Here is a 26,191-nt window from a genome sequence, read left to right on the forward strand (position 1 = left end):
ACCACAAATAAGAGAAATTATATCTATTCATGTGAAATTGCAAAAATCAGAGACAAGGCCAAAGAACTTAAAATATATATATTGATAAAGAAAATGCTACCCAAATTAAATCAAACAAGTCCTAGAAATCTGATAGCAGAATTGAGCCTACCAGAGATGGAGGCTGGGGATGGGAAACAAAGGGGCCCCATCAACTGTGGTGAAAGAGTATCCATGCTTTCGTGGTGGGTGCATTGTGGTAATGGAAGTCTGAGGAGATGTGAGCCTATACCTCTAAACATACAGTTTTGTAAACCAACGTTACTTCAACAAAAGCTCACGCAGTGTTATAAAAAGCCAAAACCACATTATTTTCAAATAAGCAACAATTAAGACTCAAAAATGATATAGCAACAGCAACAATGTACTCAATGAAAGAAAAATTGGTAGAATTCTATGCTACTTTCTTCTATACTCAGCAAAAAGTATTTCTGAAGGATGAAAATAGACAATTTCTAATAAATGACACATGAAATAATATGTCATAACAGACCTGTGACTAATGGGAAACTAAAGGCTATTTTCAAGTTTTTTTTTTTTTTTTATAAAAAGCATCCCAGATGGGAAGTTAGAATTTTAAGATGAAATAACAAAAAAGTGATTAACATGGGAATAAATCACAATGAGTAGAAACAGCATGAAAAATAATAAAGCATATGAAATTCAAATACACGATAATAATAACATATAAGTCAAAAGCAGGTAAACCAACAAGTTCTTCAATGGTGAAGAGCCCAGAAGCTTGAAGTCAGAAGGAACACAAAAGCAGCCCCTGGGAGCACCACCATGCCTCAGTAAGTAAATCAAGGGAATACGAAGAGTGGTTCCTAGGCCATTCAGTGAAAGGAAAGGTAAGTTTTACTAACCAAAATCAAAGCCTTAATATTCCTAATGGAGGAATTCATGAAATACAATCAGAACACAGCAGCAATTGTGAACAAGAATCCAAGCCCTGAAAAGAAAAGCAAGAATGGAACAGAATTTGAGGTCAACCTCATCAGAAGGCCAGGAATCACTTAAAGATGTGAACAATGCAAGGAAAGACATTATTAAATTTTCATAACAAATAAGTAACAAAATGCATTTTTAAAAACTATTCAAAAGAAACAGAAATGTAAAGTATGAGTGGGGAATCTGAATTTAAGTGGAGCATGCACTCTGATGTAGATGATTCAGGAAACAGAAAAAAATGCATAGGCTTTAACAGAAAAAGAGACTGTAGTAGAATCAAGTCACAAATCTTATACCCTTATAATGTTTTAAAATAAAACTTTGATCTCTAAAATGTTTTTGAGACACACAGAAATGGGGGCTAGACATGGCACAAGGAGCATACATACTATTCTCACACGAGTAAATAAGTAATTAAATTCTCAACTGCAAGTGAGGACAATAAGCAAGTTAAGAACTCAACCAATAGTTGCTTACTTAACAATCCTTTAGAATAATATAGATCAAAATCTAGTATATACAGACAAAATAGGTAATCAAATACTTGTGCAATTAATCAAAGATATGTGAATACTGTATAACTTTTCTATATATGAAAAATAATTTCCTAAGCAGTCAATATATGATTTCAGAGAAATAATTAAGACTGGAAGAATACAGATGAGAGAAAAGAAGAACAAAAACTAGTCAGAAATGAAACTGAAAATTTAAAAGAATGATACCAATCTTTGAAAATTAAGAAAATAATAAATCTAATCAATAATTTTTCAGAAATGTAAAGGATATAACGTAAAAACAAAAATATTTAAAAGGACAAGAGACTATTACACTCACCCTAATATAGTTGGGCACTTGAGTAACCAAGAAAGTAACAGTTTATAAATAAAATTGGTCCAAGAAGGTGAACGCCTAAATAGGCCTCTAGGGTCTTACTTAAGACCTAGCCTTGCTCTTCTCCCTCCCTCCTAGTCTCAATCCCAGTTACCATTTCTGCTCATTTCTTCTCCAAATCATCCCTGCTCACATATGAACTGTGGTGAAATGTGTACAGGGAAGCTTAAGCCCTGGATTTACCACTTACTAGTTATTCAACCTTAGGTAAGAGTTCTCTCATTGTGCTTCATTTTCTGTAAAATGCAGATAATGGTATATCATGAAGCTGTGAGGATTATTTGAGAAAATGTACATAGAAAAGAATAATGCGGTGTCTGGATCTTCAATTCTGGCTTATTAACATGTTAATGTTGATATCCTCATCATGGTTTACAATTGTGATACCAGAAAAAAAATGGCTAAACCAGTATTTCAGCATTTATTTCCTCTAATACGGAATAGCTAGTATTAAATTAACACTTGTATTTTAGCTTCAGTGAAACTAGTTTTAATACTTTTCTCATAAAAGATAATTTTATTTGATGTTTGACTAAGCTTATTAAAGATAACATATTCTATTGTGTCCTTTGTATTAGAGTATAAGAATTACCGTGAAGCATGTGCACATATGGAGGAGTAAAAATGTAACCCAAACTTGCATAAGCATGTTAATAAAAACAAAATAAAATTATTTCAAATGGATTGAATATTATTAAAATAAAGAATACTAAATTAACATAAAAACCCAACATAATATTTAATCTTTTATAAGTTTCTCCTTAACAAATGAAAAGATAACAAAACTGGGTTGCAAGTGAATCTTTCTACCAAATTTCTTTTTTAAAGATTATTTATGCACACAAGAACTGGGGTGTAGGCCAGAGGCGTGGGGGTAAGAGGATTCACCAGACACAGAGTGGGGAGCAAAATAGGCCAATCTACTGAACTCCACTGCTGTGCTGAGGGGAGCAGTGGGCGAGACAGGAGAGGTCACCTGTGCCATGTGGGTTAGCTCCCTGGCTGGGGAATCTAACTCACATTGCAGTGGCTGGGGATAGCTTGATAGTGCTGTGTCTTTAACCCCTGTACCACCAGGGAGGCCCCTCTATTAAATTTCAGTGATTAAAAAAAACCTCTGACTACCTTATTCAGAAAAAAAGGAGATGATATAGTTGTTCCAATATATTTCTGTCTTCTAATAATCCCTTTCCTTGTTTGATTACTTAAGAAGATGCCTTTGAACATTTTGTTCTTTTGCAGGAACTATGGTCTTTAAAAAATTTGTATAGCAATCTATGTTTGTTTCAGAAAAAGCACTTCCAATCTCCTTTATTTTTTGTGAGTTTTCTCATGTACAGAGATTCCAATGCAGAATTTCAGTTATCAATTTCATAGCAATGGTCATGATGTACTTGCTTTGAAAACCTTTGAATCACTTAAACTTTTTGCCTTATTGACTGCCAATTTCTTCTCCTCTGGGACCAAAAGAACTTTTGGTACAGATCAGTATAGATAAGTACATTATTTCGTCATTTATGTCTAATTTCATTCTATTATGGTCAGAGAACAAACTTTGAATTATTTCAGACATCTTAAATTTACTGATAAATTGTTTTATGGCCTATTCTACAAAATGTTGCATGTGCTCAGGAGAAGATGTATTCTGCTGTCGATGTATCTACTGGATCCAGCTGGCTTACACTGTTCAGAAGCCTTCTATTTGCTTGCTGACCTTTTGCCTAGGTGTTCCATCCATTATTGACAGTGGGTCATTGATGTCTCCAGCTGTGCAGTTGAATCCTCTCTCCCTTCACTTGTCAGTTATGCTTGGCGTATTTTAAGGCTCTGCTGTAAGCTGTTATAAACTGTTATATTTTCCTGATGGATTAACTCTTTTATCATGAGAAAACGCCCATTTTCTTCAGCAACGTTTTCACTTTAAAGTCTCTTTTGTCTGATAGTAGGCCAGCTATTTCAGTATTCCTATGTTTGCAGTTTACATGATGTATGTATGTGTTTCCATCCATTAGTTTCAGTCCAGTTGTGTCTCTGAAACTAGACAGCACATAACTGGACTTTCTTCTTTGTCCAGACTGACAAGCCCTGCCTTCTGATTGAATTGTTAAATCCATTCACATGTAATGTTATTACTGAACAGGATGTATTTCTGCCATTTTGTTTTCTATATATCATGTAATCATGTTTCTTCCGCCGCATCTACTTCTCTACTATATCTTATATCAAGTCACTATGTTTGAGTTAATCCCTTTGTAGTACTCTAGTCCTACATTTAACTCATTAAAATCTACTTCCAATGTATATCCAACAAGACAAAAACATTATACCTTAAAAGTTTTATCCCTTTTCCTTGTTTTATCTTGTTATTGCTATTCATATCATATCTATAAATGTTACACCCCAACATGATAGTTATAATTACCACTTTACATAACATGTCTTTTAAAGAGGTTACTAAGAAAAGGAGAACAAGTATATACTTAAAGCTTAGAAAAGGTTGTTATAAAAACCTTATTTACTATTTTGATAAGCTATTCTGCAGGACTTCTAAGAAGTACCCTAGAGAAAATACAATCTTGTACTTCAAGACAGGTCCGCTTTGGCTATGCTAAAGCCAGGTTAGTAAAGAAGGTAACAGAAAACTGACAACAATTGAGATGAGATGTTCTAAAATAACATGTTTCTAATGTCTTGTAAATTTGGTTTGAAGAAAATTGGAGGTGAATTGGAAAAGCAAAAGATAAAAATTTGAATGAAAATCTAACTAAATAATTGACACTGATAATATAACCAATAAAAATCAAATATCCTGATGTGCTTTTATATTTTACCTTATTAAACTTAGAGTTAATAAGATCACCTATTAGAAGGTTGATTCAGCCTTTGATTCAAACCGTAAATTTACAGAATAACAGTCCCATTTCTCTCCATTGAGGACATTCAAATTTCTTGACTTTCATTAGAAAGATCCCAAAAACTCTGGTGCCTTTTCTATGTCCTAAGATCTTTAAACATAAGAGGTGCATTCTCTTAGATAAGGATTTCTCTAAGGCAATGAATACTGAATATTCAGTAATTTTCTAAGCCAGATTCACTGGTACTTTTAAGTCAGCCATGGTAAAGCATTTTCACAACAAAAAATGCAATAAATTGCCTCTCTTCACTCACCTCTGCATTATGGTTTACCAGCACAAATGATGCTAAAACAAAACAAAAACATTCAACTAGAGGATAATGATATTAAATTACTAAGACAAGAAAATATGGGATCTGTTTCATAAACATTTCTACCACAAAGGTTCTTGGTTTGTAGTGTCAAACATCTAGAAATCTAGAATCCTCAATTCTTCAGAATATCACAATCTCATTAACTATCATGCTATAATGTTATTATAGTACAAAGTACATTAAGAACAATTTTAATCTTAGTGTTTTTGATTAAGTTTTAAGAAATTATTCATTTGAAAAAGCGATCAGCAGTCTCTATTAAAAGTCAGAAAATGAAGCTTTTATTTTTGTTAGACATACATAGACAATTTGTATATATCACTATAGTTACAATTAAATTATACAGATAATTTAATATAATGAAACAATTTACTTGGGCTATGTAATCCAAATCACAGAAAGCTAAATAAAAAATATCTGTTTAACCACAGTTCACATTATTTTAAAGCCCGACCCATCCTTTTCAATCTACCTACCCCCTTCTTCATCTATTTAACACAGATTCGTTTCTACAGTGTGTACCAAGAGTGTAGGAGGTGTCAGGATACAGCAGACAAAAAACTGGAGGAATCACGAGCAGCTCAGTGAGGTGAGGTCTCAGGCCACTTAGCTGGTTTCCAAGCTGAGTCCTGCAGAGCCTTTAAAGGAGTGTGTTAAACTGTGACTAAGTGACTAACTTAGTAGTGACTAAGTGACTAACTGTAGGGAGCTGGTGGGCCTCCAGAAACAGGACCAACATTCCACTTTGTACTCTTGTGGAGTGAGCTGCACTCCCAATAACAATCTGTTCTTAAGCAGTATGGTCAAATCTACTTCCCCCTATAACAGAACATCAGACTATGTATGAATATCTCTTCTCATTTAAATGTTCTTTAGTCGGCCTACAGCCCTTCCTCACTCACATAATCTCATTTGTTACTTTTAAGTATTTTCTTGAATCAAATAGAAGGTTTTATATTCCACGCTTGGTAGTCAGGGTATTTGTCCTGCTATATGATGCACAGCAGGATAAATACATTCTGAGCAATGGAACAGTAATCATAAAGAATATCATATTTTGGTGAAATGGCACTTCTCCCCATTTCTTTAAAAATTTATTTTAATTTCTTCCTGTTGTTTATATGTCTTCAAATTTAGTCTGTCTCACCTCACTTTTATTTTCTATTCTTTCCTCCCCAAACTATACTTATCAGTTCCATGGAACATGTCTACTGCCTTCTCTGATCTGAGGAAAAAGAAAAAAACCTCCATGTAGGCAATAAATATTTGAGCTTCCTCTTTGTTTTTTCTTTTGTCCAAACCTCCCTCCCCCACCCCACTGCCCACCCCAATAATATAGACAGCAGAGCAAAGATGGAAAAACACCTAAATTAAATCAACAGCAACATACCTATAAGCCTGCTAAGTTACTCTGCAACATTATTTATATAGAAAATGTTACAGCATATGCATGAGGCCAATTAACTCAAATGTGAAGAGAATAAGTTGAATATAACCTGGATTTATTTTTTTCCTTATTATTCTTCCATGAATCCTCAAGTGAACCAACAGAATTAGTCCATTCCTTTGTTTTTCACTGTCCTCAGAAATGCTGTCTTCAAAGCAGCTCAAATCCACACCTCATTATGTGAACTACTTCATTTCTCTTGTCAAAAAATGAAGCAGTGGACATAAATACATACTTGATAGAATCTCAGACAATGGGTTCTGAACATTTTAATCTCCCTGAAATCAGGATGCATCTTCTAATCAATTATAGAAACACTGTGTCATGATTTAACTGACACTGACTTTTTCCCTTTCTAAATGGAGCATGAAATCATTGTATCTTACAATCAATAGCATTTGAAGTCAATGGAATATGCTATGGAAGCACAAAAGAATCCAAGCATTTAGATAAATATTATAAAATTAAAATATTGTTAGTATCTACTCAGCAGATAGTAATCAATAAGTACTCTGTTAGTAAACACTGAGGATTTCTCCTCTCATATTTTGTAGGAAGTTTTCTTTTGCATTTATATTATAAACTAAGAATAGAATATTCAAAGCCACTTATTTTACAATAACATACCAAAATATTATTTTTTATTATGAAAATCTTCTTCCATAAAGTTGGCAGATTTAGCAACGGGAATGATCTTTTGAGATACAATAATTTTAAATCTCAAAATACTGACAGATTGATGTGGTACTTTTAACTAGTACATAATAAAAACAATATTTATCTTCCTATATTTCAAGCTATTAGCAATGCCTATTACACTAAGAGAACACTTCACAAGTCCTGAATATTTAAATTTCAAATTCCAGTTAATATAACATTAAAAGAAGATGATTTTCTTTCCTAAAAAAAACAGAAATCTGTTTCTGTTTTCCCAGGAGAATTTGTGAGGTGCTCCTGCCAGTCTACATTAAAAAACCTCATGAATTTTGATTCTACCTGTTCAGATTTTATGATAATTTGGGCAAGGGCTGAGTGAAAGCTAGTGGCTTCCTTAAGGATTTAACCTTTTGCTTTCCTATCTACTTTCCAAAGCTAAAAAGAAGGGCTGCTCATAATAAAAACATATTGGATAAGAGAATGAACTAAGAACTTTGCAATGAGGAATTATTTAGGGCTTTTAAAATGAAGGGGGCAGTATTTATAAACATTACTTCTTAACCATTTAATGTGCTCATTAAATATTTCCCAGTCATTAATTTATAAATTCAAGAACTACACCCTTCCAAGATATATTCTAGTTAGCATTACCATCATACTAAAATAATAAAACTGCATTCCTTTAAAAAATACTCTATATTTTAGACATCTTACTAAAATGGGCTATCCTTGGGCTTTATTAATGTCAGTTTTCACTTTTAAATTAATATCCTAAGTTTATAACATTTTCACTAAACCAACCAAGCTTTGTTTTATTGCACATATTTTCTTCCAGACTGCTTTAAAACATTTACCTGTGTTAATAGCATTCATTTCAATTCAATAAAATCAATCCAACTTTTCTATTCTGTCACCTAAATTTTAGTTTTACTTAGCAGGAAATTTATGGTTCCTAATAAAAAGAACATGCTCCTGTATTTTCTTATGTATAACTAGCATAATTCTTTTTTATTTTAAAAATTTATTTTAAATATTTATTTATTTATTTATACAAGCACTGGGTATAGTCAGAAGTGTGGGAGGGTGAGAGAATTCACCAGTCAGTGAATGAAGTACACTGCTGAGGGGAGCAAAGGGTGGCAGGAGAGGTCTGTGCACCATGTGGGACCCTCACCCAGCGGCCAGGGATCAAACCGGCTTTGCAGAGGCTGCAGGCAGCTTCACAACCCAGTGCTCAACTGCTATGCCACTGGGGAAGTCCTATACCTAGCATAATTCTTAAAGAAGAGAACGTCATTGGCATTAAGGCATAAACTCATTAACGTAAAGTATTATTCCAAATCAGTCTTTATTTTTTTTAAATACCGTTACATGATATTTAAAAGAGTAAAAAAGTGGGAGTATTTTTCTTGTAAACTTACACTTATTAATAGGAGCTTAAAAAACATTAGGCAATATAGGTGAATGAATGCTAGCTTTCTTATTTAAACACTAAGTTCACCAATTAAGTTTTCTTCTCATTGGTCTGTCACTCTTGCTTCTGAATTAGTCTATTTTTATTGGGAACCTAGGTTCCTTTAAGCTATTCCAGATAACAGGAAGGCATTCAAGGGCATAGATCATGACTATGTTAGCAAAATCCTGTCAGTCAACAGACTCCTTGGAGCACACTGAGTTATTTCAGCAGTTGATTCCTTACAATATTTCTTGACCTCTAAAAATTATTTAAGTGCTGGGGACCTGTTATCCTCCACAAGTGTGATAAAATAAATGATGCTAATTATCATTTAAATAAAAACTATCCAGAGTATATATGTTAGAATGATATCACTGCTGCTGAAAAGTAATTTAACAGTAATACGGTGGTGATTCTGCTTGAGAGAATACTATGAAAAATCCCAGTGCAAGCTGACTTTAAATCTCCACCTTATCTATACCTTATCTATCTTAGCTGACTTTAAATATCCACCTTATCTATCATTGTTTGAATCATAACTATGTTTCCTCAGTCATCGAAAGTTTTTGGATATAACTTATCATAATTGTATTTAGAGCAACAGTTAATGTCCAGACAGGTTCAGCTATCACTAGGACACAGCTCTCATAAGGTTCTGATATACACAATGAAGACAGTAGAATCCAAGAGGTAGAGCTGAACCTCCTCATGCCACTTGCTGGCATACCACTTTCTGCATTTCCTGGGATAAGACTATTTAGCATCTCTCAATGTCAGTCTTTTCATCTTTGTGAAACGCTGAATTCAAAATTTCTAACATAAAATCCAGGAGCATTTCCTGAAGTTTTTAATACACAGTATTCAAAGTCAGAAAAATATTTTAAAAATACAAACTGGTTTCAAAAAAAAGTCATTTAGTCAGAAATCACTAGGAAAAGCATACGATAATATTCTCATTCATGTGAGAAAAACAACCCTATCAAGAGGATGGAAGAAGAAACCAGCATAGAAATTAAAAAATGAACAAGTATGATAGCATATGTAATATGGCTAGACCACTACTTGGAAAGAAATTAACAGCCTTACATCATTCCAATACAGAAGACAAAAACTTAAAATTGAGTAAGTTGAGCTGCAAACTTAAGAAATTTGATTTACAGAATAAACTGAAAGAAAAAGAGGGAAAGACAATAACGAACAACATTTAATGAAGCTGAAAAGGATGATACAAGATAGTATGAAGAAAATCAGAAGCTGGTATACTTGAGAGTGAGAAGATAAACTTCTAGTAAGACTAATCAAGAAAGAAAGAAATAGTACTAATGAGCTATAATAGCAATGGAAAAACTGACAAACAACTACAGATCCAGCACCAATAAAAGACAGTAAAAAAGTATCATGAGTGACTTTTTGTCAATAAACAATGAATATTCACATAAAATGGATGTTAGGAAAAGTATAAATTAATAAATCTAACTGAAAATTGCGAATAGTTCTAATTATTTAATACACTGAATTTAATACAATAAACTTAAAAATCTACCCTCAACCACCTCTCAAAAGTCAAAAGATGTTCTAAGATTTGCCTAAGAAACTGCCATTTCAAAAATAAACAAGTACCTCCATGGGAAGCAGAAAGATACAATCCTCAGATAATGCTATTAAGCTAGTAGTATCTAAAGACAAAATCAAAAAAAGAAAATTATAAGAAAGTAAAATTATAGAGCAGTATTTCTTGAACATGGATATAAAAACTCTTCAACAAAACCGAAGAAATCCAAGCTAGTAGATGTTTAAAAACTCTAAACATCAAATTTGGTTTTATTAAAATTATGAAAATGAGTTTTAACCATTAGAATGAGAGCTAAAGACCATGAGATCATCTCTCTATATAAGGAAAAAGCATTTGTTTAAAAAAAAAGATGAGCTACTTGTGATTTAATAAAATATCAACAAATTAAAAATAGGTTAACTTCCTTAAGCTATTAAACAATAAACTGACCCAACCCTCACATAAAATGACAATGTAGTGGGAAGATATTAGACATATCCCTTTAAAATGAAGAGCACATCAAGGATGTTAATACAACCATTTTCTGCTGACATTTTACTAAAGCCAACTGGGTAAAACAAGAAAATTAAATAAAAGGAACAATGATTTTAAAAGGAAGAGAAAGAAAGAGCTCCCTGCCTGCCTGTGACTATGTAGGTGCATCCCTCTTTTTCTTTTTCCCTTTAATAAACCTGCCCTTTTAAAATGTAAAAAAATATTTTTTAAAAGGAAAGAAAAAACATTCATTACTCCCAGATATGACTATCTACAAGAAAATCTAAAGGAGCTGCAGACAGATTTTCAGAATGAATGAATTCAGAAGGATGGCTGGATATACAAAAATGTATGTTGAAACAAGCTGAAAAAAACTTAAAAATGAAATTCAGCAAGAGTAAAATTCCAATAAGCCCATAAAAATAAAGAGGACCCATATGAGAAAAATTATAAGACATTAAAGAAAATGTAAGTATCAAACATATTCCTTTATAAGTGATATTGGTTAGTTTGGCCCCCAATTCAATGCAATTCCAAACAACATTCCAAGTTATTTTTTAAAAGCGGATTCTAAAATGTAAATAGATGAGCAAAAAGTAAGACATAGTCAAAACACTCCTGAAAAAGAGTATCTTGAGGAATTTGCCCTAATGTACATGAAAATAATAAAATGAATATACAAACTATCAGAACAAAGAGCGAAGAAAAAAATTCAGACATATATGAAAAATTAATAAGAAACAGAAAAGGAAAAACCCACCAGAGACAAATGATTATTCACCTGGGGGAAAATTTGGAACTCTGAATCTGCTATAATTAAACAAACAAACAAACAAACAAACAAACAAAAAGCAACTCCAGGACTTTTAATCTACAGTGGAGAAAAAAATTTAAGGAAATACAGAAATACCCTTTTCTGTGGTATGCAAGAATTTCTTAAGACAAACAAAATCGCAACAAAAAAATACTAACCATGAAAGAAAAAAATAACTATATTGATACTATTAAAATGAAGAACTTCTGTTTACTAAAAGGAGCTTTAAAGAAAGTGAACAATTCATTCAAAAACTAAAAACATGAAATGGATAAGGGTTGTTATCCAAATACATTAGAAGAAAATATTTTTTTAAATGTGCGAAATATACCAGAGCAAGCATTTCAGGAAGGTAGAATACAAATGAGGACAATTTTGACATTATTAGTAATCAGGGAAATGACAATCAAGAGCAGAACAAACTAAAAATTTTATACCCATTCAACTGGAAAAGATTCATAATGCCAAGCACTAGATGGCACAAAATGAATTCTTGGTTCTGTGAGTGCAGTTTCAAATAAATACTTTTAAACTACAAGTTAGTATTGTATTTGTACTTAAACATCCACACTCCCTGATAAATGACCTATGAAACTGACACGTCTCATATATAAGAATATTTAGCTGCATTGTTTGACATCAAAAAGGCAGAGTTATCTCAGAGTCATCAATAAAAAATGAACTTAAATCAATCAAAAAGAGAATGGACAAATCAACCATTCACACAATGAAATATTATTACAGTAATGAGGAGAATCAGCTACATACAACAACATTCATGAATCTTTACAATAGTGTTGAATGAAAACTATGAAAAAATTATATATCAATTTTATTTTTAAAGCTCGAATTCTGGCAAAATTAAAAAAATATATTGTTTGAGAATGCATCATTAATTTTTAAATCACTAAAATAATGAACACAAAATTGATGATAGTAAATAACTTTACAGAGAAAAAAGTGGGATGGAAGAGAGAACAGCATGTAAGTAAATACACAGCATTATTAATGCTCCAATTCATAAAGCCTAATCAAACACTATCATTTTATGTCATTTATCTCCAAATTGATTAAAAAGTCATCTGATTTTCATTCATAAGCAGAGAAAAAACACAACTTTATTAACATAATATTATTTCATTGATGTTTAGTGGGTAAGGCCAGTTCTATGACACTAATAAAAAATAGAGTAATACTTCCTTAAAATGTTAGAAAAATTTAAATTAAAAAAAAATATTAAAAAATTTAAATTTAAAAAAATGTTAGAAAAAGCAAACTTTTAAATCAGTGAGCATATTTTTTCATTTAAGAGTCTACCATCATGCAAGATGTTTCTGGAAATAAATTAGTTGCTTGCCCTAATAATTAAAAGATGAGAAGGGGAAGAAAAGAACCTTAATTAAGGGTCACAGCATCTTCAAAGCTTTACAACCGTGAGCATTGCAGGAAAGAAGTTAGCTGGAGAAAGAGTCAAACTTCCAGGGGTAAAACAAAACCCTAAAGGCATGCTGGAAATAATGAAACAGTGCGATGTCCCAGAAGAGTCATCTTAATAAAAAACAGCAAATAACTCAATTTTAAAAGTAAACACTTCAAAAGAAGAAGTGAATTTCCGTTAATAAGCACAGCAAAAAAAAAGCAAAAATTTGAAAATCTCAACACTTTTATTACTCAAAGATTTTATACAATGCTATACAAGAGAAATGGATATAATTCCTCATATTTTAAAGGAAAATTATTTTATTTTTAATTTGCTCAGAATGTATATGTAAAATTGAAAGTCAAGTAGTAATTCTAGGCAATGAAGTGCAGACAATATTCACTTGGTATTTATTCCAAGTCTTAGTAAGTGTAGCCTGACAAATGTAGCTGACTAGATTATTGTAAACTGTATCCAATTTCTTTTTCTAGAACCTTTGTTCCATTTCCTCCTTCCTATCAGACATTTAGTTCACTTTCTTTTTTTTTTTTTTTAAAGATTTATTTTATTTATACAAGAACCAGGGTACAGGCCAGATGTGCGGGAGGGTGAGAGGATTCACCAGAGACAGAGCAAGGAACAGAACAGGCATACTGACAAAATACATTGGTGAGGGGAGCAGCGGGTGAGACAGGAGAGGTCTGCTGTGCCATGTGGGTTGCTCCAAGGCAGGCGGGTATCGAACCAGCACTGCAGAGGCTGCAACAGCTTCAGAGCACTGCATTCAACCGCCTGCGCCACAAGGGGAGGCCCTAGTTCACTTAAGACTCTTTGCAAAAGGGTAATAAAACAGGAAAAGGGAAACAAGCACACATTTATTTACTACTTGAAGCAGTTCTAAATCGTTACTAGATGTGAATAAGGCCAACTATGACAAATTAAGTTTAAATCATAAGGTCTCTTATAGTCTGAGTAGCTTAAATACTTCATGTCTACAGCAATATGGGCAAGGGATTTTGAGTCCACCTGTCAAAGTGCCTAGGTGACATGGCTATGGTGACTTCTCTGCTCTTTATAGACTTGCTCTTAGGTCTGTCAACGTGGACTTTCTGGCTGTCCATTGGAACAAGGGGATAAAAGGATAGCAAGGAAAAAGAAGGTGTGACGTGATGCATACTGCAGTGTAACTATTCAGGCCAACCCCAAACAGTATTGGAAGCTCCCCAGGATGTGCAAGCAATGGAAAGTCTGGAGAATCTGAAACATTTTCCCCAAAGATACCTACATTTACAAACCTAACTAAATTTAAAAGACTTTTTTTTTAAATAAAGACTTCCAACTGGAACCCTATTTGTATAATTACTTTAACAAAACATTACACTGCAATTAGAAAATATAAGAAAGACAAAGGAATAATAAATCATGAAAAGTAAATGCCATAAAGAGAACTTACTATGCCTTTTAATCAATTTTACTCATTAATAGTAGTGTTACAATACTCTCTACTTCACCATCTCCTCTCCCCACAGGATGTTCTACACTGGATGTATTTTTTCATATTAACTGGAAAAATAATCAGTGTGCTTTCTCTGAATGAAAACCAATTTCTTTTATACAAAAGTATACAATTTTTTTTCTTTTATACAAAAGTATACAATTTTTTATACAAAAATATACCCATTGTAGATAGTGAAAGAAACAAAGACATATTTAAAAAGTTAATCATCTTCCACTATACCTTTCCCCATCATTTTAGTAAACATTTGTATATAAGCCCTTTCAAACTTATAAATAACCAAATGTATGTGCATAAACACTTATGTGTGTATCATGTTATTGTCATTTGAAATAAAACTGGAAAATTTCACATGATACATTTTAACTTTTCTCATTTAGCAATAAATCCTCGCTTTCAATTTTTTTTAATATTGAGTACGTCAAGCTATGAATTTACTGTAATTTATTCATGTATTCCTCCATGAACTAGCATTCAGATTGTTTTAGTTGTCTTAAGCTTGTGTCATTATAAAAAAAATTGTAGTGCATGAACACATCCATCAATATCCACTGTACTTCTACTTTTATAAACAAGGACAGCTCATTAATAGGACTTTCAAAAGAGTTGAAGCAATCTTTCACACTTCCAGCAATATATTAGTATGTGGGAAATTTAAAGAATATGCTAAGTAGCTAAAACATTTCACAAAGCAAAGTCCATATACTTTTAGATATCAATTAATTTAAAGTGATTTTTAATTTTGTGATATGTTCACACTGATTTAGTAACACTGCAATATGGTACTTGAATAGAAATTTGTGCCAAGAATATCATCTGTATTGGGGTTGGCTTTAATTTACCTTTTTTTGACACGTCTGCCCCATTAAGTTCTTTTTGTGCTTCTTCAATTTTGTCTAAGAAAAACAAAGAAAACTTTATAAATCAATGCATCATAGACAAATGAGAATACAGTAAAACATACTTATAAAGAATACCTAATACATGGTAATAAGTATTTGTTGAATGAATGAATTACTCATGAAACAGATGTGTAAACTGTAAAAATTATATACTTCCTTTTAAAATTATATGTACAATTTTTATCATGTCTTAGACACAAGTACCAACTGAAATTAATTAATGTTTCCACAAAGCAAGTAATTAGTACCCTTTAAATACTGGGCTATCTATAAAATAAAAAAAAAATGTTTAGCTACCTAATAAAATATCTACAAATAATAATTTCTTCATGAAGACATATAAGTTCACAGTAGGGATTTTATTAGAGATATATAATAAATTCTTGTAAGCACAGAAACAAGTCTAAGCAAAGTTCACAAAAGATCTAACCTAAGCCAAACATGGAAAGAATGGGAAAACAAAGCAAATGAGCTAAGTAGATTGCTGCTCATCACTTTTGCCAGCTCTTGATAGCAGGATAGTTATCTTCATGGTATGCATGTAGAATACTGCATTGAAGAGATAATGTATAAAATGAATAATTACAGAACTGTTGTAAAAGCAGTTTTGAAAAATAAGGTATAACCCAGAAGCAAAAATAAACCAAGTTGGGAGTACTGCCTCAGAAACAGATGGAAGCAGGGGGAGGCAAGACTTGTCCCAGGACCTGCAGATCTTCAATCTGATATATGGGATACACTTGGATTTTGCATATAAACACGGTTTCCTTTGGCAACATAAACTGAAATTTTATAAACATATACATATTTCATAACTGTGACAGCAAGTTTAATATAGCAATCTAAATGCTATGACAAAAATTGCAAAATTCTTGTTACTATTTTTATACTAAACTGACCAATAATTACATAACATGTAATATATGTATATATGAAATATATACATATAATATTTACTTAAGATATTCCAGAGGAGCATAATGTACATGCTTTCAAAATACTGGTACTTTTGGTATTTATGCTTTCTAGCATATACCACTAGTCCACAGATGGTCTCTGCCATTAAACATTCTTCTACTCATGGAAGATTTTTCTCTCCAAAATGGCATCCTTCCCCCCAAATTAAAAGACACAGATCCCCACACCATGAGTCCTCGAAACTCTGGTGTACCTGCCTGATGACCCAACCTGCCCAACAAATCAAGACAGTGGGAGAAGCAGAATAAAGGAAGCAAGCTAGTTTAAAATATTAGACATTATATAGCAATGGTCAATAACTAAATTTTCATCCTGATAAATGCGCTCCCCACAGCAGTGTCCTTTTTGCTTCCTGCTAATTATCAGATCCAGAGTAAGAGTTGGAAGTAGAGATAACCTTTGGCAATAATATAAATTTTCTTATTTACAAACTTTTATTATTTCTCACTAAGTGATTGAAAACAGTCCTGAAAAAAAAATCTAAATTATATGCAGAAAGATCTGCATTCAGTAGCGGTTTTACTTCAAAGAGAAAAATAATAAACTCATACATGTAATTATTATTTTTTAAAAAGTAAAACAGACTAAGTATATTGTAGACATACAAACTGTAAATAAACGTCACAAATTTAAATACATACTCCTTGAAAAACAAAAAAGCAAAAGCATCATTATTTCTTTGCCAGCAGTTTGTTCAAATTTAAGAACCATAAATAATACATACATATTTTGTGTGTTTCTGATATTAGTGAGTATATTTAAGAGTTTATGCAAGTGTAATATGGCAATACTAAATAAAAACAAATCTTTAATAATACAATCAACTGTGGCTCAAAGCAATAAAAGCTTATGATTCAACAACTATGTTAAAAATAGCTGGTATTTAGTTTATTGAGGTTTGGTCCCTCTCTGTTGACGATATAACTTAACAATTATTATAAAAGTGACCTCAGTTCGGGGCCTCCCTGGTGGCGTAACAGTAGCGTCAGAACTATGAAGCAATCTGCAGCTACTGAAGCACGAGTTTGATCCCTGGCCAGGGAGGTGAACCACATGGCGTAGCAGACCCCTCCTGTCTCACCCACTGCTCCCCACGCTGTCTCTGGTGAATCCTCTCACCCCCCCCACCTCTGGCCTGTACCCCAGTTCTTGTATAAACAAACAAATAAATAATCTTTTTAAAAAAGTGACCTCAGTTTACATCTGATCACAAAACAGTAGCTTTCCTTTATAAAATTTAAGTTAGCTGCCTTTTATTCTTGATAATACAGCATGCAGATCAGTAGACTAAGGATATCTACCTTGAATATACACGTCTACTTAGACGCTTTTACCCAGAACTCCAGTTCAATGGGCAAACACACAAGAGAGCTTGTAACAACCATTATTAAAATTTTGCTACAATCAATTTTCATTGAAAAGTCCTGTTTATATTTAACCTATGTTTTATGATTGTCCTGGTAAAATGATCTTCTAAGAGGCTAAAATTACAGAGAATATGGTCAGTATTATAGGCAGTTAATTGATTTAGACAATTTGCTGAAATTTAAAGCACTATTTATGATTGTGTTCATCATGACAGAGAGAAAGAAGCATATCTTTATATTCTAGTATGTGTAAACACAATTCAGAAACAAACTCACCCACACACTACTTTCTATCCTTTCCAATTAAAAATGAAAAATGCCACTTTCCCCAACTTGGCTCATTTCACAATCCATTGCTGGACTGTAAACCTGAAGCTGGAAATGCACTGAAACAAGATCTCACCACATTTTTTTCACCATGCTTTTGCCAAAGGTAACACTTCCCAGCAATAATATTTCTTAGTATAATCCTTGACTGGGGGATGGGAGAAGAAGACAGTATGAGATCTCAGATTGTGAGACATCATCCTTCGTGCTCTCCCCCAATGTCAGTCATCTGAAGTTAAAATTTCACAAAGAATGCCACATTCAAAAAGTTTCTCTGTTGCTGGTGCTTAAAAATAAAAATAGACATATGCAAAATGATGATCAATCACACATGTTAATAAATATCATCATTCTTACTGTAATGAATTCTCCCTGTATTTAAATTAAGATGGAATTCTAATTAATTCAGTTTTGAGTAAGAAGAGTTGATGGAGCTATAATATTCCCTCAAGATCCAGAGAGGCCCTGGTTAAAAGGAACAATAGGCTAGGAAGAGGGATACTAAAAGGTTTTAAATAAAATCATGTATAGCACTATAAACCAATGCTACCGCAACAAAAATAATACACAAAAAATGTACATCTTTTCAGTTTTTCTTCTCTGATAAAACACAGTAACTGCCTGTTAATAAAAAAGGCTATGAACAATCTTGTATAATGCCTTAATTTTTAAAATGTACCCAGAAAATAGAAAAATATTTTCTTTTCATCAGCCATAAATAAAGGAAAAATCTCCTTACTTACTAAAGCTGAAACCTCTGAGAAAACAAATCCTAAGTCCTTAAGAAACAATCTGTCTCTTAAGGTTCTGGGAAGATGACTGAATAATTAAAAACAATTTTTAGCACAATCTTGAAATAAGAGTTCACAGTAAGCTCTTGCTTTCTGAGCATTTTGATTTTCTGGTGAAGGGTGAGAGATAGCCTCACCATCTCAGATGCCTCAACACCACTCCTTAAGGGCCTTGGATCCAGCACATTACAGTGTCAGGGTCCAACCCGTTAAATTCATCAGAATTAAGCTCAACAAAAGCTGTGTTTTTGTTGTACTGAATGTCTATCCCGTATCAGGCATGAGAGGAAGGAACGGAGCTAGAAAAACTGAACAGCTCTCCTGGAAGGGCTCACAGATTATTATATCCTTTAAACAGTCATTTTAATACCAATATAATGGTAAATATAAAGCCTGGCTAATAAGGTTCCTGGGAATCCCACTACCTCCTTCCCCCACTCCTACCCTCCCTTTCTTTTCAGCTTCAGTGACACCGAAGTGCAGGCTCCTTCAGATCCCTAACTCTTCCCGGAACACTCCTGTAGGGTAAATGAAGACTGGTCAGGCTTTTATGCCACTGGCCTCTGGGGCCATCACCTGCGGCCTTGATTGTGCTTATGCAGGAGGAGCATGGTCTAGGGGCATACATGCCTGATGGTGGACACCTGGAGTATGATGCGGGCATGCGTGAGTTGGCACACCTGAGCCTGGAGGCTGAGCCTGTAAGGATGGTGTCACATAGGAAAGCTGTGGTAGCAGAGAACAGCTATGAGAGTAAGAGAACAGGAGAGGACACCTGAACGAGGCCAAAGAGAAAGAGTGAAGATGTGCCTAGGGGTGGGAGATCTACCAGCCTCCTGCCCCCACATACCCCAGCCTGCCCACCCTGCACCTGGTTGCTGGCACTACAACCCCTCCCACCCACCCTTTCTTTAGGTGCATCCTTTCAACATCTCCAATTGGAAACCCTCTCTAAAACACTCATTCACAGCATGTCACCCCCTTCTGCGGCCACCACCAAAGCTGGTACGAGAACCCTGTTGCATCTATCAAGTTCACCAGTCAGGATGACAGTGAGACAGATCTCAATGACTTACTGATTGTATAAACTGCCAAGTAACACAGAGCACTAATGCATTCGGGAAAAAAATGAACACCTGCACAAATGAAAATTAGCACTGGGTGTTTTCACTTAAGAGAGCCTAGCATTTTATTCCCTTTCACATTACAAATGACTTCAACATTTGGGAAAACTATTACTACTCTGAAAGCACTTGAATCAACTATCACTCCATCCCACCTATAAATGATTTAACTTATTTCAACCTTAATTCTATTAGCTCATCTCTCTCTTGCTGTTCTGATAAGTACCTAACCTGATCTAAGATGCACACACTCTCCATAAAGTGAAGCCCTAAAAACACAAAATGAAAATGCCAATCGTAAAATTTTATAATGTAGATCCTAATGAACTGTAAAAAGAGCCTCTGTTTACGGAAAGAGGTACCATCTGATTGAAACAGAATCACCATATGTGATTGTACTATTTTTACTACTGAATAACCATAACTCCCATGTCCCCTAATTACACATCAGTCCAAACTCCTGACTCTCACTGTTAAGTGCTAGAGAGCTATTTCAGTAAGACTAAATATATTACAATGATGTAATGTTGAAAAAACACATCCAACACCCATAACCATTATACAGGCACTTATAAATGAAAACTATCCAGATTTCACTACTAAATCAGCTAAGTAAACTACCTTAATATATCACATGTTTTAATCATTAATTATACATATTACATACTCTAAACCTATGTCTTTCAGTAAGATGACATTCTACAATAATATGGAAAATGACAGACTAGTAATGTTTTAAATCAAAAAGTATTGCTTGAAATAAATGAAAAAACCAGACACAACTCTATGCTAATGAATTTTAAAATTGTGATTACTAAAAAAAAACAAAAACAAAAACAAAAAACCCAAAACATAAAAGTACTCAAGGTTGATTCAGGAAGAGGAAAGCCAGATCAGAACAACCCACTATTGATGAAACTGAGTAACTTACCAGAGAATAACCTTTTTATTAAAAGTTCCAGGCCCACACACTTTTACTATCCACTTCTTTCCAATTTTGAAAAATTAAGCATTTCCTAAACAGTTTCAGAGCACAAGATAACACAAAAAGTATTCTAAATCATTTTATAAAGCTGGTATGGCATGGACACCAATTTGACCAAGGGGCAGTAAAACCAATACTACAAGAAGTCTCAGTATGAATATGAACATAATAATCTACATCAAGTAGCCTATTTAAGATTAGCAGCCATGCCCAGATAGGGTGCAAAATAAGTATGCAACAATATTTCAATATCAGGACACATTATTACATATTTTTAACAGCAAAGCAGGGGGCCTGCAGCTGCGGGGATTCCCCTTTAAATATGTTGTTGGAAACATAAAAAAGCCCAATCTGGGCAGAACTTGATCAGCTCCAATCAAACAACTCGAACTGTAAAAAGACCGATCAGGCTTGAAAAGGTAGACAGGGGAGATAAGCCAATGTTCCAGAAAGCTAGGATGACTGACACCTTGGGATTCAGACTCAGTGACCTTCTCCTAGACAGAACTTTGCAAGATAGACTCATCAGGAAGACTGGTCCTGACCTCCTGGAGAACTTCCTAGAAGTTATGGAGAAATTCCTAGAACTGCCAACACCTTTGCAGTATTTGTTAATGGTAACTTGGAGGAAAATTATATATGTAAAACAATAAGGGACTTAAATAACTATGGAACTTTCATATAATAGAATATCATTTACCATTAATGCTTTTTAAAATACTTAAGGATAGAAAAATGCTCAGTGTAGTATGTGAAAGTATTTTGTGCCACATAGAAGAATACGTACATAGGTAAACAGAGGAAACTGAAGAAATAGGCTAAAATGCGAAAACTATCTGGGGGTAAAAATGTGGTCATCCTAGATATAGGAAGAACAGTTCTGAAATGCTTTCCTAGAAGAAATAATACAGGGGCTGAATATGAGAAGATGATGACTCATTCCACAATGGAGAGAAAAGGCCATACAGTTAGGGAAACATAGTTTGGAATCCTATCTGAGAGAATAGGTTTACCATTAAGGATTTGGGAGTCACTTTCTGACATGACTGAATTAATTAAAGCCATACCCCAGAGCTGGTGGAAGCAAAAACATTCTTTTCTCGAGTGGCCCTACTAACCAATTAAGAATCACAGTCAGGTAAGAGGTAGCCTAACTGTGAGGAGCAGGGAGAGGAAGAGAAAACAAAGAGGCAAAAAAAGAAAAAAAAAAAAAAAGGACTGGGAAATATTAGAAGAACCAGAAACAATTTTGGTCACAGAAGTGAATAGTGTTTCATTGTCAACTCAGTAAATAATGCAGTTGATACAGACTGGAAAAGCTTCCACTGAACTGAGCAAATGTGCATGGGGAATAGAGGGCAGGAGACTGAGAAAGTGATGGGACATGATGTAGAGAAGGAAACAGAGCAGAACTTCCTTTCAAAACACTTAGCAGATCCTTGCCAACATTTGTTGCTTTTTTTTTTTTTTAATATGTGCCATTCTCACTGGTGTAACATGGTATATCATTGTGGTTTTGATTTGCATTTCCCTGATTATAAGTGATGTTGAACATTTTTTCCATGTACCTGTTGGCCATTTGCACTTCCTTTCTGGAGATGTATCTTTTTAGCTTTTCTGCCCATATTTTTGACTGGTTTGTTTACTTTGTTTTTGTTGAATTGTGTGAGCTCCTTATAGATCTTTGTAATGAGTCCCTTATCAGTTGTATAGTGTGCAAAATTGCTCTCCCAATCAGTAGGGTGTCTCTGTTTTAGTTAATGTCTCTTTTGCTGTACAGGCAACTATAAATCAGACACATTCTGCTGGGGAGGGGTAGGGGGAGAGAAAGGGATCAAAACGGGAGGGAAGAGCACAAGGGACTGTGGTGATGCTGCACGGGTGAATTTGTGGTGGGAATTTTATGAGGACTAAATCTGAGAGGAGAAAGCAAATATTGTACAAAATGAACAATAATGTAAAATACATAAAATAGAAAAAAAACACTCAGCAGAAGAGGGACAAAGTAAACTGGCAAAGCCAGAGAAAAATGCAGGGTGTCAAGAGAAGGTTGTTTTTAGTGAGATAAAAGGTGTGGTTGTCTATAAAGAAAAAGGAGTCTAGTGTTTGTTGTAAGGGTGCCTTAGAGACTGGCCAAGTCAAGCAAAATAAAGTTATTGATGGGAATAAAAGAGCTGACTAATTTCAAGGGCAAATCAAAGAATTAACAAACAGCGACTAGAGATCCATAAATGTGGAAGTCTATGAAAGTTGGTGGCTGCAGGGTGCATAACTGTACTATTTATTCTAACAAACTCAGGCAACCTGGATGAAGAAATGAAAAAGAAATGTGAATTTTGGATTTTTCTATTAATTAGGAAAGACAAAGAGTTCGGTGAGTTAAAGATGTAGAGAACTGTCCCAATGACCAAATACACAAGATGGGTAGTGGCTAGGAAGGAACTGATAAAGGAGCTATAGATCCCAAGGGCAGAGGAAGGGCGCTGAGCATCCAAGGGTCCAAAATCTCTCATTGGATGTTGTGATCAATCTTTGACAAAGTCTTCAAAGGGTTTAAAAAGATCCAGAGTGGCTATGGGTAAAGTAGGCTAGAGATAAAGATCACTTGGACATTAACCAAGAAATTTAGGAAATAGTAAGAAATTTAAGAAAAAAATATGTTGTAACAAAATTTAAAGTGTGAAACACCTAATCTTGACACACTTTTATAGCTTGCCCTTTGCAAACTCTATACTCATCCTTTTCAGAATGCATATTTCCACCCATGATACTAAGAAAAATTTGTAATAATTCAAAAGGTAGACATAAACTCCATTAAGCTTTAAGATATGATCAAATAAATGCAATATTTCTTCTGTAAGAAAATTATCTTGATATCAAAACTAGGAAAATAACAAAATGTGCACAGACACACAATGCAAGTGTTAAATTGAACCATCTGGCTTTTAATTCTTTGTTTTGCCTTAATAGCATATCTCTTGGTTTCACTTCACAGTTGCTTAGCTTTTGAAAAGTACAGCTAAAAATTACTAGGACACCGATCAAACTCTGCCCTTTTAATTGTGGGGTAATTATACTTTTTTACCCCAGAGGGTGATAAAAAGAGCACTGCATCTTATGGCTGAGCAGATATTTGCGAAGAAACCAAAATCAAAGCAAATTTTCCAATTATCCTTCCCCAAACCTCACACTGTTCTCTTGCATTGAGGCCAGACAAGGGGTCAAACTTAAGTGGAAACCCTGCATACCAAGGGTAAACACCATACCAGTTAAACCAGTATTTTTAGGTTTACCAATTATTCCACAATGTAACACAACTTAGGAATCAATGTTCTCTAAGTTATTATTAGGTTGAGATTTGAAATTGTAAAAATCCAAGCAGCTTAGAGGAAAGACTTATCAAGTCAGTTATTCAAAGCATCTTTTCATCAAGTAATATGGGCAGTGGCCTTAACATCATCTGCATCCCTTATCAAAGTTGCTGCTGATTTCAGCAGAAACTAAGGAGAATAATGCATGCTTCATGGCTAAGGATGTCCAATTAAATTATACTTCTAAAACACAAAGCATATATTTTTATCAAGTATTATACCAAATATAGACCTAATGTTATTAGTAAAGTGAGCACTAAACTAGAAAATTAATTTCTAGCTGTAAATTCAAGGTTTGAAAACACAAAATCTATTTAAACATGAACTCATACAAAGATGCTGAAATTGACATGGCCTCACATAGTTCCTAATAATCATATTGAAACACTTTGGCCATTGTGGCTTAGATATTATTATTAGAGTATGACTGGCTCCTCTTCCCAATTGATGACTTCTGATGCAGTAAATGGAAGGAAGCAGTCATGGTAACTACAGTGAGGAAAGGAAAATGAAGACAGCACGTTATTACCCAGGGAAGCTGAATGTCCAACGAATGAGTCACTGACACAGGTGTGCCCTCATGCGTGCAAGCAGTGTATGCTCATGCAGGTGCACGCACACACACCCAAACCAAAATTCAGGGTGAGGGATACAGATGTAGGAGGGGTTGAGAAAGAACCAGCAAATGTGGATCTCAGAAACTGAAAAAACTCTTCTGGTTCTTCAGGCTGTCTATGTGCCATATCACCCCCAGTGAATAAATAACACATCAGTTTTTCCCTATGTATTTTTTTTTCTTAAATTTCCTTGAGAAAAGCAAGATACTTTATTTTTAATTAATTTATTTATTTATACAAGAACGGGGTACAGTCAGAAGCTCAGGAGGGTGAGAGAACTCACCAGAGCCAGAGTGGGGAGCAGAGCAGGCAGAAGGACTGAAGTACACTGCTGAGGGGAGCAGCAGGTGGCAGGAAAGGTCTGCGCGCCATGTGGGACCCTCGCCAGGTGGCCGGGGATCGAACCAGCGCTGCAGAGGCTGTGGGCAACTTGGCAACCCAGTGCTCAACCGCTGCACCATGCCACTGGGGAGGCCCTCCCTATGTATTTTTATAGCCCTTTGAAAAAAAAAAAAAATGGGCCTCCCCTGTGGGCGCAGTGGGTTGAGACCTACACTGTGAAGCTGTCCACAACCTCTGCAGCACGGATTCGATTCGGGCCAGCCGGAGAGTAACCCACATAGCATGGCAGACCTCTCCTGCCTTGCCTGCTGCTCCCCTCAGCAGTGTTTTTGGTCAGTCTGCCTGTGCTGCTCCCCACTCTGTCTCTGGTGAATCCTCTCACCCTTCTGTGCCTCTGACTGTACCCCAGTTCTTGTATATATAAATAAGTCTTCAAAAAAAAAAAAAAAAGAAGGAATGCAGTACTATCAATTTAAAAAATAAATAAAGAAAAACAGAAAAGGAAAGAAAACAATGAAGGGATTAAATACAAGGTTTGGCCATTAACTAGGGTGAAAATATAGAAAGCGCATGAACTCAGTCTATCTGCTCACCTTTCATGTGCCTGGGGGTTCTTCTCAGAACAGCCTCCTCACCTCTTCCCTGGAAACCCACTCGCCATTCACTCATCAGCAGGAAACAGCTGATGCTCACCCTGCCATACACTGATACTCCAGTACGGGTTAGGCATATAGTACCAGGTATTTCAGATTTCTGGTTACTGGTTCCATTTTGTAATCTCACTATAAAAAAAAAATCAATTTTCTTAAAGTACAAAAGGAAAGGGATAAGAAAGATTAGAAACATGAATAAAGGATGCCAAAAAAAAAAAAAAAAACCACCAACAACAGGGGCGAGGGGTGGGAACCAAAAAAAAAAAAA

The 26,191-nt window shown here is 34.4% G+C and overlaps 1 protein-coding gene across 1 annotated transcript in view; it reads right to left on the reverse strand.

Moving 5' to 3' along the window:
- HIVEP1 (HIVEP zinc finger 1) overlaps nt 1-26,191 on the reverse strand; it is a gene marked incomplete at its 3' end in the record, with an annotated part of 137,531 nt that overhangs the window by 44,802 nt on the left and 66,538 nt on the right. The window contains exon 2 of the mRNA XM_084227754.1: nt 15,309-15,362. Coding sequence (XP_084083880.1) covers nt 15,309-15,362 — 54 coding nt within the window. The remainder of the gene's footprint in view (nt 1-15,308; nt 15,363-26,191) is intronic.

This window comes from Talpa europaea (assembly GCF_964194135.1).
Source record: "Talpa europaea genome assembly, chromosome: 2".
NCBI classification, from domain to species: Eukaryota; Metazoa; Chordata; class Mammalia; order Eulipotyphla; family Talpidae; genus Talpa; species Talpa europaea.